A 16,934-nucleotide genomic window follows, 5' to 3' on the forward strand; every position below is an offset into this window, starting at 1 on the left:
AACCTTCTGCATATCAACAAGACCTTACCAGTAAATGTTTAACTGATTTTGGAAAGAAATCTCTCAGTTTCATGGCATCCTTCATCAAGGAATGCCAAGATATCAGCAAATAGTCAAACTTGGATGAGGTAACACTATTCCAAAATAGAATGTGATCTTCAAGGAGGTTAGTGAGCAATTGAATCAATAAATCAAATGAAGGAGATTCAACAAGTGCATTAAGCACTTCATCTTCTAACACTTGTAGAGATCTCAACACTGGTATATAACTCCGAGATTCATCAGTGAAATTATACCCACTCTCAGCATTCCACTGTTGAAGACTGCGCCTCAGTAGTCCTATGGAATTAATAGCATTGCAAAGTCGTCTACTGGATATTTTTGACATGTCATCTGATCCAATTAAATCAACTAACTCCAATGAAAGCATTGGAATTGGCTGTGAGTCTAAATCCACTTGGTGATGGGATATAAGCTCACGGTAGCAGCCAATTATACAGTTCCAAATAGAATGCTTTAACTCCTCTTTGAGTTGAGTGAGAAAAGAATTGAAAAACTGGCAGAATGGAAGTAATCGAGAATTAAACCAGCTAAACCAGAGAAGATACAGCTTAAGATCACTTTCAGTGGCCTGTTCAATTGTCCAGTTGGCAGCAAACAAGAGCATCTTATCGATCAATGCTGCATTAAATTTGGTTTGCCTATCATAGTTTACAAGCATCTCATTTGAAGCTTTAGGGAACAAGATATGATTTAAGATCTTCACATTCATTAAATCCATCCTTGGATATACACTGGCAGTTAAAGCTTTGCCCACAAGGCACCTATCCCATGCAACACCTAATTCACATGAAGCATACTGAGTCCCAAGGAACTCAAGATACATGCAGTTTTGTTTCACACCAACTTCTCTTGAGTGATACACTAAGTCCCTTATCCTCAATGGCCTTGGCCATCCTCCGGGCAAACACAAAGAACATCCTAGTGATGAATCAAATTCTGAAAATTCAACTGCTGATAAATAAGAAGTTCTTGCATGTGCAATAATATATTCTCCCTCAATTTCCCCTAAAGAAGATAGATATGTGTGCTCCCAACTTATTTGAAGGCTCCACAGAGGCTGATTGCCATTCATGAGAAGTTGCAGGAATAACTGAACCCAGCGTGCTAGCTCAAGATATGTAATGTGTACATTAAGTCCTAAACCTTCATCCCTAGCATAGATATGCGCTTTAGCCATTGCCTCAACCAACTTTTCACCAGGGATATCTGATAAAACAAGAAATCTCTTCACGTCTTTTAGTTCGAGCTCCTCAAAATAGTAGTCACTTTCCTGATCAAGTGGCCAGTACGGCTGCATCATAAAAATTTCAACTCCTCTATTTCGCATTGCTCGTGATACATCTCCATGGCTTGGCTTAACCGTAAGGAACATTCGAAAATTGGGGTGAGGATGAACAACCAAAGGTTTTCCATCAACAATCCCACACTCATTAACTGTGATTGATCCACAAGGCTCAACCAAAGAATTAATTCTATCGAGAACCTGCATTAAAAAGAAATAATGTTGATTGTAAAATTTGAGACATACACATGATAGCCATATAACAGAGAAAGGATATAAAAAATTTAGAAACAAGAATTTATCAATATAAAACAGTTCACATACTGTGGGATTGCAAAGATTTGCATTGTCTAGAACAATCCATTCCCCATTTTCCAAAGCCTTTATCAGTAGTCCAGTTACCCATTCAAATTTTGCTGCAACTGTTCTTTTCTGCTGATCTTCTTGCAACTTTAAAATTGTCTTCAGAGTTCTGTTCAGATCCTCACATGACCAAGACACAGGCAATTTATTTTTCTCCAGGTCTACCCTTAGGTGTTCAATGATCTCAACAAGCAAACATAGAGAACTGCGGTTACACTTCCAATCTTCCATATAAGTAGAAGCAGAAGTTGATGATGGACCACAATCCATACTTGACAAGACAGCAAGCCATCCAGTAATCATATCTCTTCTTTCACTTATAAATGCCTCCATTGAAGATTCTAGTTGCAAACTGCAGTACTCATTTACATAACACTCAACTTGACCAACAACAGAGCGAAAATTGCGGAAGGCATTATATTGTTCAAAGCATCCAAGTAGTTCAGATATGTCAGTTGCAGATGAAAGACTCAGTTCATTTAGCACATTGCCAGTCGAATGAGCAAGTAACCTTATTAATGAAGTTTTACCCGATGATGATGGACCAACCAAGATGCATAACCACTGACGCTGTACACAATGGGCCACAGCTTCCAAGCTTTGACGAATTCCGGGCAAAATTTTAAGCTGACTGTTTGAAATTTTAGATGACTGAAAATGATTCCTTCTAATGGAGGTATTCCCCACAACTAAATATCGATGATTGAGTTGAACTCGTGGATAAGGATTTATATACGGCTTCACCTGAAAAACTTGTTCATAGAGCCGCAGGACTTCTCTGCGGTCAGCTGCCGTTCGCATTCTTTGAACATAGACAATGTTAAGGAAGCAATCAGGTTTCAACTTTTCAGGTGCACCTAAATGTAATATCATGAATGTTATGGAACCAGCAACATGTCGGCATAATAAGAATAATTTGGTAAAAGAAAAGATAAAAAGCAAGGAAATCTAACCTTCTATAATCTCACACGACCGAATCACATCACGAAGATTAAACTCCCAAGGGGATCCATCCTGAGCAAACTTGTGATTTAACATGATATCCTCATGTAATCGCTTATTAAATAAAATAAGCTTCGAAAGTATAGGCCTCTGGATTGATGGATAGAGTGAACTACAGATGAATAGATAGTCATCCTCCACCAACTCATCCACATAAACCTGGAACCAAAAAAATGAAACTTATTGCCAAAAAGGCCCTGCATTTGTATATATAATCATGTTCAAACCCATGACACATCCATATAGCTCCAAATAAGAAGATAAAAGAATACCTTAGTGAAACGGTTGAGAAAGGACCTTGGAAGGCCTTTCCTGCCACCACCCTGAGAAGAAGGATTTTGACAAGCAAAAACTCTGAAAGATGAAGGACATTTAAACGTAACACCTAGCTCTGGAATAAAGACCTCAGCTCGATGATCCAGAATTGCATTCAAACCCTAATAAAGATGAAATTCTGTTAGTAGTCAACTTTTGCATGGGATAAGATGCAAAAGAAGAAAATTAAACACGAGCAGAGGCATCAAATTAACAAGTACAGAGAAAATGCAAGGTGGTTCATGAAGTACCTCCAAGACAGACTGTGGAGCAAGATTAAGTTCATCCAGCAAAACCCAACTTCCCTGCTTTAGAGCCTGCAGAGTGCAGAAAACCAACAGAAAAAGTGAAGCAGCCATCCTAAGTAAAAACAAGAAACACAACACAATCCAAAATAAGAGACTTCAACCTGCAAGAGTATCCCATCAGACCAGGCAAACTTTATCCCTTCGCTACTCTCAACTGGTAGATCTGACCCCAATAGATCCATTATGTCAGTCTGCAAGAAATATGGGCATGATGTAAGAAGAAAACTACTGCTTCTGTGGTAATACGCAAAAGTAAAAGGTTACATAAAAGAAAAACAGACATGGAAGGACAACAAGAAAAATTAGGGCAGTCATACCTGCTCAGATAAGTTTATTCTTACAACAGGATGCCCAGAAAATTTACCCAGGGCAACAATTAGACTTGTTTTCCCAACGCCTGGACTACCTTCCAATAAAACTTGGAAATACAAGTACAATTTATGGTGTTAGAGACGAATTCATACTCCAGAGAGGATAGTTTTTCATGAGGGTGAGGAGTTTGTGGTAATTGTGTTTGTGCAAAATTTGTGGGGTTTGAGGAAGAAGAAGCAGAGTCGGTATGAAGACATACCAGGCTTCGCAAGCTGCATAGCCCGCAGTACCCGAAAAGCATTTTTGCAGGTAGTTGGTGCCAAAAATTCAAATCCCTTAATTTCACAACTTTGATCACCTGCAAACAAACAAGATATTGTAACAATTTTTATTTTATTTTTATCAGAAACAAAGATATAATGTATATTGATATAAAAGAGCAAGAGAACGATGAGGAATCCTCCCCACAAAAAACAAGAATCTGATCAGAATATGACTTAAGCTCCTTCACCATACAAGGAAACCTATAAAAAAAACTAGTCCAATTATGGCTATATATCAGAACCAATAAGAGCTCCTCTCATTGTTGTCCACCCCTTTTGAATTACAAACCAAATGCCAATTAAGTTGAATAACATTGAGGGGAGTGCCTTTAAATGTAGTAGTACAAGAGGCCCATGAGGAAGAATTGAAGTGGAGTAGATTTCTGTACCCCATAAGTAGCAAAAGGCAACTTTTGGGCAAGATGCCAGCTTTAAGTGGGCTAAAGATGTAATTTCAAAAGAATTCAGCTTCAAGCCACTCAAACTTTTCTTCCAGCAAGATGTAAACAAGTCATAAGGAAGTGACTGCAATTTATCAATGTATGTTGATGTTCTAGTCCACAAATTAATCACAGTTCCAAATGAGTGCAGTATAATCTAAAGTACAAAATGAAAACAATGCTAACAAGCACTAGATTAGATGAAAGATTAAAGAAAAATTTTAACAAATTTTCTATAGCAAAGAGCATGCATGTATTAAGAGCTTTTAAGTTTTATATGCTCCTCCCCACCCAATAACAAATGAACAAATTAAAGACAATAAGAAAATAAAATAAAATAAAGAAAAAAATCAACAATCAAAGGAAGAATTTGTAGCAACTAGATACTTATTACAAAATGCAAATCATTACCTTTTTCAATGTAGAATGGATGGATACCAAAGTGATTGTCAAGCTGCATATTGTTACTGCATGAAGAATCTGCTGTTGTTCCAAGATCACCCCAGCTATAATTTTCCATTCTGGAAAGTTCTGAGACAACTAAACAAAGATCTGCCAACTGTAGCAGGAAAAAGAAAAAGCATCACTAGTAACTTACTCTAACACCGTACAATGTATGATAAAATTATTGTAGAAAACAACTTATATAACTCAAAAATTTACTAAAATGTCCAAGTGCAAAATAAAAGTGTACATTCCTCACACATCATTTAGACACTCCAAACCATTTCCTAAGGCTCAAAATTATTACTACTGGTGTGGGGCGTTTTGGTGTGTGTGGGGTTGGTGGTGGTGAGTGTGGGGGCTCAATGGAGACTGGTTTCTCAAAAACCATTAGGAGATCCCTAGATTTGTAAGTGGTGACTAAGCTTTCTATTCAAGTCAGGATACCATAGTCATCAAAAACATTAGCAAGAAATATCACAAGACATGAAAACAGGAACATGCCTCAAAATAGTATGATCAAATGAGGAAAACAAGAGTAGCAGGAGAAATAGTGATGAAAACAAGTAGAAAAACAAATAAAATGGAAGGGAAAAGACAATAACAATGCATAGGAGTCCATGAAAACATGCTAAACTACTTCATCATATTCCTTTATGCTTCCTCAATCATTTCCCACTAGAATTCTCCTTTTCCAAATTCCTGTGTGTATTTCTTGTTTCAGACAAAAATCACATGTATTTCCCACAATTGTTATATAGAGAACAGCAATCCACATGAGAGACATTTTCTCAAGCAACAATGCACAACAGAAATCTGTTTTTCCATCGGAAGATCTTAGGAAATAACGTTTGTTGTCTAACAGGCCCTTATTTCCCTCTTTAAGTGCAATCAACTTGAGTCATCGCTCTCCTTAGCAATGTCATGATATTCAAACCAACAAATCCAGCCACCTCTAATTCAAACAAAGCACTCATATCTGATCTAGGACAAACAAGCACATAATATCTTGAATTAATGAAGCAATGAGTACAAGGAGTGCAAGAGAGACCAAAAGAACACCTTTAGTTGTTCTACAAGAAAAGACAGACAGTTCTCTCTTAGCCTCCCAGCATCCTCTTTAGAAATACCAGTTCCTGAAAAAACATGTGCAAAAGAAAATGTTAACAGATATATTTAAAGAAAAAAAAAACACAGATGCAAACAAGAAAGGTTACTGGTCAAATTCAAAACGAGCAATGATGTACAGAACTAAAGTAAATAAATACATAAAAACAAGTTACAGCCAGAGAAACACCTATTACCCCAAGCCATGCTTCATTTGAACTCAAAAATAGATACTTCCATTGATAGGTAGTATCATCCCAGATTCCACATATATTTTAATCCATGGTTACATTTTATTACACAGAACAGAGAACATAATACATAGAAAAACCACCACAAGCCAGATTATTGTAGAAATGCTTAGAAAGAATTTGATGTTTTAGAAGTTTTGACACATACTGAATCAACTACTTTTACTTACTGTATGACATAGTCTCAACATTTTTGGTCATGTCAACACAGGACAGACATGCAGGTTAAAGAAAATTAGAATAGCACTAAGTTGTATTAGCATTTTTTAAAGCATTGGAATTTTTTTTATCAGGACCAAGCATTGCACTGCCATGAAATAATTTAAGTATAAAGAAGGATGAGAACTCCTTCCCCCATAACAGCTTTATATCAATATGATCAAAAGCAAGAAAAGGGGATTCCGCATGTAAGTAGTGAATCACAAACAAAAGAGATCAAATGTTTGGCCCCCCAATTTGCCAAGAAGGCCACCACTTCATTAACTACTTAAAGAATCCTTAAAGGAGCAACTCAACTCTGAAGCAATATAAAAAATTTGGGGAAGCCACCTAATCCAACTTCCATGAATCTTTTTCTTTTTCAACAAAGACATGACTATCACAAAATTTCCCTTTACACCCTCAACTTGGTTAGTTTCAAGCCTTCCAACAACAAGGCTAAACCCTGCCTCAACGGCTAGACCCTCTACAGCATGTTTCAAGAATGCTTGTACAAGAGTTCCAAGATGATCCATGAGCGTTCTTTTGTAATTTTAATAAACTCCAAAACTAATCAAAATTATATTGTAGCATGAAAACAACAGACGACCTAAAAAAGGGTATCAGTTGGAAACATTATAAGAACTTCAAACCTTCTAGAGTTACAAGGAGAGAAAATGCATAATTAAAAGAAAAGAGTTCATCCATCAGGGAAACAACCAAGCCACAGAAAATTTCCATTATAGAATCCTACATCAACTGAACTCATCAAGTACTAAAGGTGGATTTATCAATAAAAAAATAAAAAATGTTGGCATCTAAGATCATTCATTTGTAAAAGATTAATTAAGACGAAATTAACATATCAGACAACAAGAATATTGTCTGAACACGGAAGACAATATGCAGCTAACACAAGGCAAGGATGTACCCAGACTAAGTCCATCAAGCAAAACAAGGAAAGCCCCATGCAAGAAAGCATAATCAGGTTGTAGACTTTTCTCAGTGACATTGATGAAAGCAACCCATGAAAGAAGATCCCTCACAGTTAGCGCTCTCCCTGTCTGTAACTGGTTGAACCACTGCAGAGAAGAAAATATCAAGCAACAACCTAGTAAATAGAACAGTCCAAGACGCGTACAAATAAAATGAGAACAACAATGGGGTATCAATACAATAATAAATAACAACAAAACCAGTAATATCAAGTAATAACCTAGTGAATTAGCTTGTTCAAAGAAGCTTAGGAATTCCATTATTATTATTAATAAATTAAAGAATCCCAGTAACAAATTCATGCAATATACCTGTGAAACAATATAGGAGCAGAAGGAAAGCAGATAGATTCACAATGGAGGATACCAGCAGAACAATATGTTTAAAGACCAAATTGGGATTATGAAAATACAACAACAAACAAAGAAAAAAATCTCAAAAAATGGTCCAAGGAGCTTCATAGTGATTAACTGCATTCAGAAACACAAATATAACCAAAAACAAATCATCCAGCACAGACATATGAGAAAACTATCACTAAGGCCCACTTTGCAGTACTTTTCAGCAATCTGGAAGTATTTCGTCAATATGAAAGTGTTTTGGTGCATGTTGTTAGGAGACTAGAGCATTTCAAACTGAATAATTTTTTAACTTAGGAGCTCTTCTAGCCAAGTAAGAAAATAGGGCCTTTTGCAGACAGAAATTCGACAAGAGATTTTGAATAGAACACTTTACTAGAATAAACAAGTGCATCAAACAGATAGTAGAGAAAAATTCTAGCCACCATTATTACTGCTGCCATTCCTCCAAATAGACATTTTGAAATGATGAAACTGATGTACAAATATGAGTGTCACATACTTGAGACTCATACTTTATTTAGAATCAATTTCAGCAGTTTTGGTGCATTAACCTAACCAGATATAAACCGCTTAGATGAAACAGTAGCACTTCCATTTATATAGGCTTCATGTGCAAATGCATCGAAGTTCAAAAAATGTTTTAACAAAGGGACAGAAGTAGTTAACATTTAGCATATTTGTATGCTAAATAAAGCTCCAAAAAGATTCCAGTGAACAGCCACAGAACATTATGTATTAGCAACAAACTTTAATATAGAACACAAAAAATTTAGTTGAATATTGTGCTAATAACATACCATGAAATGCAAATTTTAATGCACAAAATATTAAAATGATGACAAAATTGATCACAACCATCAGATTGTGAGATAGAAACTCAATTAGCATAAACAATTAACATTGCCAAGACAGGACTGAACGTTTATGAACCAAGAAAATATAGTTTATTACTGCATACATGCAATTCATAATAAAGCAAGCAGTACGGAAGTGTAAATTTTCAAATAAAAAAAAAACCAGAATTGAATATGGATTAAGGGGATTATCTGACTTCTGTGACCCAAAATTTTGATATAAGGAATAGGCGCAAAACATTAATCAAAATCGGCATATAACACTATCAGGAGAGCAATTCTCAAAACCCATCATTTAATAGAGCAGTAAAAGAAAAAACCAAAAGAGCAATAATGAAAAATTGGAATGGAACATACTTCCCAGAAATTGAGCATTGGGTCGACGATCCACAAGATTTTGGGGTTGGAAAATCTGCAGAAACAAGCAAATAAAAAGGAAACAAAATTAAAAAACAGTTTCAATTTAACTAACCGCAATTATCCTTAAAAGAGTAAGCATCTCAAAATTCACATACCTCTGCAGAGCAATACTTCTAAGCTCATCTAGATCACTAACACAAGGAACCCATATCTCAGTAAACCGATTGCGAAGAGCTGGAGATAATTCTTTCTTTCCATAATCACCGCCAGGGTTCATTGTAGCAAGAAGAAAAAAATTTGGATGAGCAGTTATTATCTCCAGAGATGACCCTCCTTTCTCAGCCAAGGCCTGCAAAAGGGGAGAAATGAGAACTGAAGGGGGGGAACTGGGAAGTAGTAATAGCAAAATGAGAACTCAAGTAAACCATTAATTGCAGCAGAAATAGTAGCACGAGTAGCAAAATGAGGAGTGAAATATATCATAAGTAATGATAATTATAGCAAGGGTAGTGATAGTGGATGGGGAAAAAAGCAGCAGATCCTCAAAATTAATTAATTAATTAACCATTATACAAGGAAATGAGAAAAGAAAAAGGGGAAAAAAAGGGAAAACAAGGAAAAAAGAAGGAAAACAACAAACAACAAGAAGGAGATATATTAAAGAAGCATTAAAAGAAGCAAGGTTCCTAATAAGATCACCCACCAGTTTCCTTTCTGGCTCCAAGACACTGTTCAATCGTTCAAGTACGCTATCATCAGCCAAGGAAATTTCATCAACAAGAAACAGATCACCGTCCTTCATGGCTTGTACAAGAGGTCCATCTTGCCACATAAAAATGGTCTGCCACTTCTGATGCAGCTGAGCTAGGTCCAGCTTCATCCGCACAAAAGTATCAAGATCTTGTCTAGTGACATCAGCCCATGGGGTAATACCTTGTTGGTAGCTATTTACAATTACATCTAGTTGATCAAGAGTCTGAGAAGCATGACCAATATCTGACGAAATAGACTACAGCCAACGAAATACATGAAAAAGTACACATAGTCAATTGCGAGAAAAGCAAACCTCAACAAGTGCATGGGCAACAAAGAAAAAGAAATACATACGATATCCCCGGGAAAGTCAACAAAAGCCTTCAACATCATCAATTGTTCAATTAGAAACTTGAATTCCGAAATCAATCTTGATCTCTCTCGAATAGGATAGAAGCCCTGTGTAATATTTACCATTTAATATTAACAAAGAGATTAAACTTTTAATAAAGGCTTACAACTTGCAAAACCCAGCAACAGAGAGATTACAGTCCTGGAGAATAAAAGGAATCAAATATCAAATACAATAAAATTGGGAGAGAAAAAAAAAGGATAACCAACCCCAAGAAAATCAGATGTTTCTGTGTACTGGTGGCAATTCAAAATGTGTAATTTTAACCCCAAAACAGCACTCAGTAACTGACAAATTGTAGTCTTCCCACCACCAGTTTCACCAACAAGAAGGATGGGCTCACGCAATCTGTAGCAGCGCTCAACAAGAAAGTACAACCTCCGCATACTTTTTGTCCAGATAATACTGCAATAACAAGATCATTAGTGATGATATTTTTTAAGAAAAGCACAAGCAGGCAGTACAAAAAATGATGCGGCCTTATGAGTTCATACTCTCCAAGACTTTCAGAAGCCCATGCGTGTTTGCCCGAACTGAAAACATTGTCTCCTACACCAAGTTTCTGCAATTGCATAAATAAATAAATCATAAAAATAAAAAGCCACTGCAGGATATTCAGGAAATTGTTCGAATCAGACAGCTACAAGAAATTTTTCCTAAGAACACAGGTATAGTCAAAAGGGATAAATCTCAACTCTCAACTGACAGTCAAGTAACAAAAGGCAAGGATTTTACTATAAGGGAAAAAGTTTTACGTCAAGGAATCACCAAACAATTTGGGGTTTACAACTCACAATTAATGCTCTTCAACATGCCGTATAGAACTTAACATATGATTTTCCCTAGCTAGCCCAGATAAAAAATGGTTAAGGATTGTCTTCCATATCCCAACTTTCCTTCCTCAATAAATTTCTCCTCCAACAATTTGGATACAATAACAAATAGCGAACTCCAGTCAACATGTATCTCACAAAACAAAATATGAGAGCACAATTAAGCAAAGAAGTAAAAACACCAACGCAGAACAGAACTGTTTCAGCTATTTGCCCTGAACAAGTACAAAGTTTCCGTCCCAACTTCAAACAGAATAAAATAATACTTATAGCAGAGCATTAAGATTGTGTCAGATGGGCATCAAACAGATTATAAGGACCACAAGGAGTTCTATTGAATCATGCTGCAACAAGTCAAGTTTAGGAATGAATCTAATGGAAATCTAAATCCTTGCCAATTTGAAAGATTCCTTTTTCTTTTCATTGCTGAAAGGGAGCAATGGTGAGTTAAAGAAAGAATTTGGAAAGGCAAGCAGATTCCATCTATAAAGGAATACAATGTGTCACCTTAATGGATTAGCTACTGAACCATCTCTTATGGCAATCATGAATCTCAGTGTAGAGGGAATTTCTTGGTTGTCATCTCTGGGGTCTCATCCAATATCAGAAGAATTATGGACCTTTCCAGGGGTATGGTGAACACTAACACAATTGACAGATGAGCTAACCTATAGAAAGTAATTCTTGAGGTACTAATGATCAATTTGCCAATCAGCACATTCTTGAAATACAAAAAAAATAAAAATAAAAGCCAACTACAGATCATAATGCACTAAGGCCCCTCATTGTGCACCTTTCTAATTGCCTAAGAGCTCTTTATGACAGTTAAAGCTTCATTCAGCATGTAGGTATGTATTAAAGCACTTTATGGTAGTAAAGCTAGTTGCTTGAAGGCTACTTCTATTCAAGTTTGGGGTGAGATGCTTATGTAGAAAAGCTCACTGGAAGAGGATCCACGATTTAAGTTCTGTTTACATATTGATAGTTCCAGAAATAATTCTTAAGAAGCAGTTATCAAATTAGTATCTTCCTTGTCAATACATAATTTTTTTTCCCCTGAAAAAGCGCTTTGCCAACATTTACAGCTGCACCAAACAGACTCCAGATCCATTTGTGACATCTTAATGCAACACAAAAGGCAAAGATAAAACTGAAAGTACAGAAACACAAAAGGCAAAGATAACTGAAAGTACAGAAACACAGAACAGAAGGCAAAGATAACTCAAACCACAGAATATAAATTAATACGTAGATCATGTCCGCATATAATAATGCAAGCACACATGCAACAAAATGCCCACATACGAGAGGAAGGGAAAGGAGGGGGGGAGAAGAACCACACCTGATGGTACAAGTTATCTTTGACAAGTTTAACCCGGAGATGTTTCTCTAAAACTGCTTGAACAACCTTTTTCTCACCCTCATCTCTGAGTCTTTCTGCCAAAAGGTAATAACCATCTCTGGCCAAATCTTCATATGAATTCCCAAAAGTCCTGAAACGATCAGCCCACCGAAACAAGTCTCTAGGAGTTATGAATCCATGTTTTCCAGCAAACACTTTGCTACTCTGCCGATGCAACTCTAACTCCTTCATAACTTCAACCATTTTCTTAGCATAGCTTTCAGGGATTTTGCACCGCTTGTCTAATATTGTGCTCAACTCGTCTTCTGGGATTTCATCAACATGAATCTCCACAAAACGGTTACGAAATGCTCGAGAAAGCATTTTACGTCCTCCATAGAGAGTAGGGGGATTTTGAGTAGCAAAAAGCATAAAATCTGGGTGTGCTGGTATTGTTTCTCGTAATTCAGGCACAAAAAGTTCTCTGTTGTCATCTAACAATCGGTTCAAGGCTTCCAGCACATCAGATGGGGCCAAGTTAAGCTCATCCAGAACTATCCAATATCCATTCCGGACAGCCTTAACCAATACACCTTCATGAAAGACCAGCTTCCCACTAGCATCAGTCACATAGGAACCCAAGTATTCTTGAAGGTCCGTGTGTTCATGATTATTGATCCGTACAAATTCATGGCCAGTTATTGCAGCAAGATACTGCACAAGACTCGTCTTTCCACTGGAGGTGGGACCCTGTAAGAGAACAGGATATCGTTTGATCAAAACAGCACGAGCAAGGTTCCTGAGATGCTCCCTCACACTTTTAGTTAGAATATAGTTCTCCAAGAAATCACCAGAGATTGTGCTTCCCCTAACCATCAAGTATTCATCAAAAGGTACTTGTGGAGGTATCTTTCCTCCTAATACTTTTGACAAAATCATTTGGTTCATTAACTTGGCACTCGGCACATCTAACAAAGTGAGAAAGAACATAGAAAATCCATCATAAATTGCTTTCTGAAATCCAAATTTTCTTTTTGCTTTGTTAGTATATTCGATTGCACGATAAAGAGACCTTAAACTGTACTGGGGCTTCTGATTAGCCCCATCCTGCAGCCTCTCTTCAGACTCTTTCTTGGCTGCTTTATAGAAAGACACTATTTTATCCACCAAGTCTCCACTCGAACAGCTGTCATCTAAAGATTGAGTAATAAATAGAGTCAAATCTTTATCATCCAACACATCATCAACAAAGTATTCAGTAAATCTACTTCTTAAAGAGTATGGCAAGTCCCTCTTCCCAGCATCAGTTGCAGGATTCATACAAGCAAATAAGCGAAAATTAGGATGCCTAGGTATATAACTAGCATCCCCTCTTTCAGCTAAACAAAGTGACCCATTCACATCTTCAAGAACACCAATAACTCTTTGCAATGTCTCTGGGGGAGCCAAATTTACCTCATCAAGCAAAATCCAGTCACCATTTCGAAGTGCAGTCACAAAAGCCCCTTCCACAAATTGAAATAGCATTCCAGATGAGGCACCAATTTGCCCACGAGATGTATCAAGTTTCACAGAAAAATCCTCCCATGCTTTGAGTACTGTTTCATCCAAAGATTTCTTCCGCTTTTTACCAGAACCAGACTTTCCTATCTCAGCTGACTTCCGAAAAAAGTCAACACCTTTTTTAAATCCAGTCATTAACATTTTCCAATTCTTATCACTTAGATGATGCTGTAAACGGGCAAGAAACTCCCCGTTATCCTGAAAATCAAGGTAAAAAAATACAATCATTCATACAGTTGAATAACAGCAAACAAGAAGCAGGTAGACAAAGACTTTCAAATATTACCTTCACAGAAAATGTTTTAGAGAACAGATTTTCAAAGTCCTTATAAAGAGGGATGCAAACAAACTGCGCATCCATAGGCTTAAACCCCCCTAACAAATCTGCCACATCACTTTGCTGACTCAAATTCTGGAACAAAAAACAAACTGCAGCAAATCAGAATTGCTGTAATAGATGGCCAGTGTACATAAGTATTCATCAATGACCCCACAGTTAGACACACACACAGAGATGGATATATATATATATATATATATATATATATATATATAGAGAGAGAGAGAGAGAGAGAGAGAGAGAGAGCATCCACAAACATACCAAAACAGTAAGTTTCTGACCAAGCCTCATGGCCAAAGTCTGTACAAGTGTGGTCTTCCCGGTACCTGTTTCACCAACCAACAGAACAGGCTCATTGCACTTAACAGAGCAAGCTATTCTCTCAAGTAAATGCAGAGAACTACGAATCTCAACAAAGAGTTTCTTTTGGTGACGTAACTGCAAGTATCACAAAAAGAAAAATCAGAAACGAAGCTTGAGACATAACTATACCGGATTAAAACAATGCCAATTTGCTTGCACTTACTACTCTTTGATGACGATGGAGTGTTACTCGTCCAATTGTTAAATCTGTTCCCAAATCCTGCAGTTCAGTTGCAACTTTTAAAAACTACTGATGTACAGTAGTTCTACAGATAAGAAATCATGATCTGAAACAACAATAACCTGAATTACGGGTTTATTGGGAGGATAAAAGGCCTCTGCAACTGAGTCTGATACAGCCCACATCTTAGCAAGTTCTCTCATTATAGTTAGCCGGTTTTCAGCTGAAGCAGAGAACGCAGCAAAAATATCTACAGCCTGAATAACACAATGCCACAGTTCACACACAGACCAACTAGTAATAACATATAGAGTAGATTCTTCAAAATGAACCCAAAAAATATTCAGACCTCCAGAAAAATGCATTTACAGGCATCAGCTGACAAACCATCCCCAAGGAAGTGAAAACCTAAAGCTGCTATTCTCTTACACCATTTAAGGAGATCCCTAACATTGAGAACTAAAAGATTCAGTCACTGAAGATCAATTGAACTCGACGAGAAAAATGGCATTCATTACCTCAACGAGAACCTGCTGAGACAACTGAAGGATGGATGATTTCCAGACTGAAATCCCCCAAGTTGGTACAGAGGGACATAGTTAACCCTCTCAAAGGTCTCTGCCAGAGACATCAATCAAATTTTGGTAAAACGTATAATGTCATTAATCTGAAATCAATAATTAATACATAGATCTACAGCACCTATGAGTTTTCCAGCAACAGGCTCCAATTCTGGATACCATGCTTTCACTATACTTTGCAGGTCCTCATTACTTGGGTGCCCAATCATTACTCTCCTCCAAAGAACACCAAGTGAGTTCCCACCTGTTTCCACAAAAGAAAAATGAAAAAATAACTCGTCTAGTTGAAGTTTTTTTAAAGAGAATGATAGATAAATAAATTTACTTGGTGTTTAAACTTTTATTAGTAATTAACTGTAAAGTTTGAGATAGACAGCAAAGAGTAGAAATTTTATTTGAGAATATAGAAACTTTTGTGCTTAAAAGCGAGGACTATTAATACTTATCAATGACTACTTTGAGGAAATGTATCACAGGAACATAGAGGGAGGGAAGGAGGGTGGGAAAGACCAGATGGAAAGAGAGTGCATAGACCCACATAAACCCAACAAGGAGTATCCATAGAATATGACTTTTGATTTTATTGCACATATACATCATAACAATAGAAAGAAAGCAGGTTCATCAACCCAGGAAGCTAGAAGAAGCCAAAAAAAATTTCCTTTTTTTTTTCCCTCTTTTCATGGGTAAATATATTTTTACTTTTTTTATGCCCACCGAGACTCCAACCTGGTATCTGCCACAATCCCACCCAACCCCTTCCCACCTGAACCAGGCCTGAAGGGAGGCTAAAAAATTAAGTAATATAAGGTATGATATACTTTAGCCCCATCAGCTGCATAGAAACCAAATAACCTGGTTAGCAATTGAGACAGCAGTGATGAGCATCTATGAGAATGACCATCCTGAAAACCTGCCTCATCTGTTTTCACAATGCAATTGCATATTAAAACTACAGGGTGAGGTTTGATAGAAACAAATGGCAATGGATACAATTACCTTTATGACCATCAACACATTGGATAGCAACAAGCACATAATCCATAAAATAGCAATTGCCAAGTTGGCAAAACATGTTACAGCCCATGAACCAATTGGCATGTTGCATCTAGCCAATTATTATTCTCAAACCCCTCCACAGATTAGTGACAAGACTGACACATTTTGCATTTAAAATTTAGTAGCCACTCTTATAAAAAATAATTTCAGAAAAACAAAAAACCCAAAAACCTCATTGAACGGATTTTTAATTTTGAACTTTTGGGATGAACAAGAGAAAAAATAATCTTACAAGCAAATAGAAATAACAAGAAGATCAATATAACATTTGGAACAGTTACTTGATATTTGGGAACATGTAGAAAATTGCTAATGAAGGGGTATCTAAGAAATTTCGTAGATGGTCCACTCAGAGTAAATGTTTCTTATTCAAACAAGGGCATATATTTATTTTGAAAATGAGATGAACAAATTTTATGTTAGTCCAAAGCAAATCATGTAACACCAAAGTTTGTCCAACTCAATCCCCACTCCAAGGAGACCTTTTGATTATGGGAAATTCAGATAATATATGACAAGGGAAAGAA

General features: G+C 36.7%; 1 protein-coding gene across 2 annotated transcripts in view; it reads right to left on the reverse strand.

Moving 5' to 3' along the window:
• The window catches only part of LOC100244657 (midasin), a 59,425-nt gene that overhangs the window by 33,035 nt on the left and 9,456 nt on the right, over positions 1 to 16,934 (reverse strand). For both annotated transcript variants that reach the window (XM_010656183.3, XM_059739436.1), the window contains exons 11-35: positions 15,470 to 15,592; positions 15,286 to 15,385; positions 15,117 to 15,213; positions 14,890 to 15,024; positions 14,750 to 14,806; positions 14,485 to 14,661; positions 14,170 to 14,295; positions 12,321 to 14,081; positions 10,640 to 10,707; positions 10,355 to 10,550; positions 10,088 to 10,192; positions 9,684 to 9,989; positions 9,136 to 9,329; positions 8,978 to 9,032; positions 7,340 to 7,490; positions 5,915 to 5,988; positions 4,820 to 4,967; positions 3,905 to 4,003; positions 3,651 to 3,751; positions 3,435 to 3,524; positions 3,277 to 3,342; positions 2,983 to 3,147; positions 2,662 to 2,869; positions 1,670 to 2,565; positions 29 to 1,546 (exon numbers count right to left, since the gene is read on the reverse strand). In XM_010656183.3, coding sequence (XP_010654485.1) covers positions 29 to 1,546; positions 1,670 to 2,565; positions 2,662 to 2,869; positions 2,983 to 3,147; positions 3,277 to 3,342; positions 3,435 to 3,524; positions 3,651 to 3,751; positions 3,905 to 4,003; positions 4,820 to 4,967; positions 5,915 to 5,988; positions 7,340 to 7,490; positions 8,978 to 9,032; positions 9,136 to 9,329; positions 9,684 to 9,989; positions 10,088 to 10,192; positions 10,355 to 10,550; positions 10,640 to 10,707; positions 12,321 to 14,081; positions 14,170 to 14,295; positions 14,485 to 14,661; positions 14,750 to 14,806; positions 14,890 to 15,024; positions 15,117 to 15,213; positions 15,286 to 15,385; positions 15,470 to 15,592 — 7,016 coding nt within the window. The remainder of the gene's footprint in view (positions 1 to 28; positions 1,547 to 1,669; positions 2,566 to 2,661; positions 2,870 to 2,982; positions 3,148 to 3,276; positions 3,343 to 3,434; positions 3,525 to 3,650; positions 3,752 to 3,904; positions 4,004 to 4,819; positions 4,968 to 5,914; positions 5,989 to 7,339; positions 7,491 to 8,977; positions 9,033 to 9,135; positions 9,330 to 9,683; positions 9,990 to 10,087; positions 10,193 to 10,354; positions 10,551 to 10,639; positions 10,708 to 12,320; positions 14,082 to 14,169; positions 14,296 to 14,484; positions 14,662 to 14,749; positions 14,807 to 14,889; positions 15,025 to 15,116; positions 15,214 to 15,285; positions 15,386 to 15,469; positions 15,593 to 16,934) is intronic.

The sequence above is a fragment of the Vitis vinifera genome, chromosome 9, assembly GCF_030704535.1.
Source record: "Vitis vinifera cultivar Pinot Noir 40024 chromosome 9, ASM3070453v1".
Classification (NCBI taxonomy): domain Eukaryota; kingdom Viridiplantae; phylum Streptophyta; class Magnoliopsida; order Vitales; family Vitaceae; genus Vitis; species Vitis vinifera.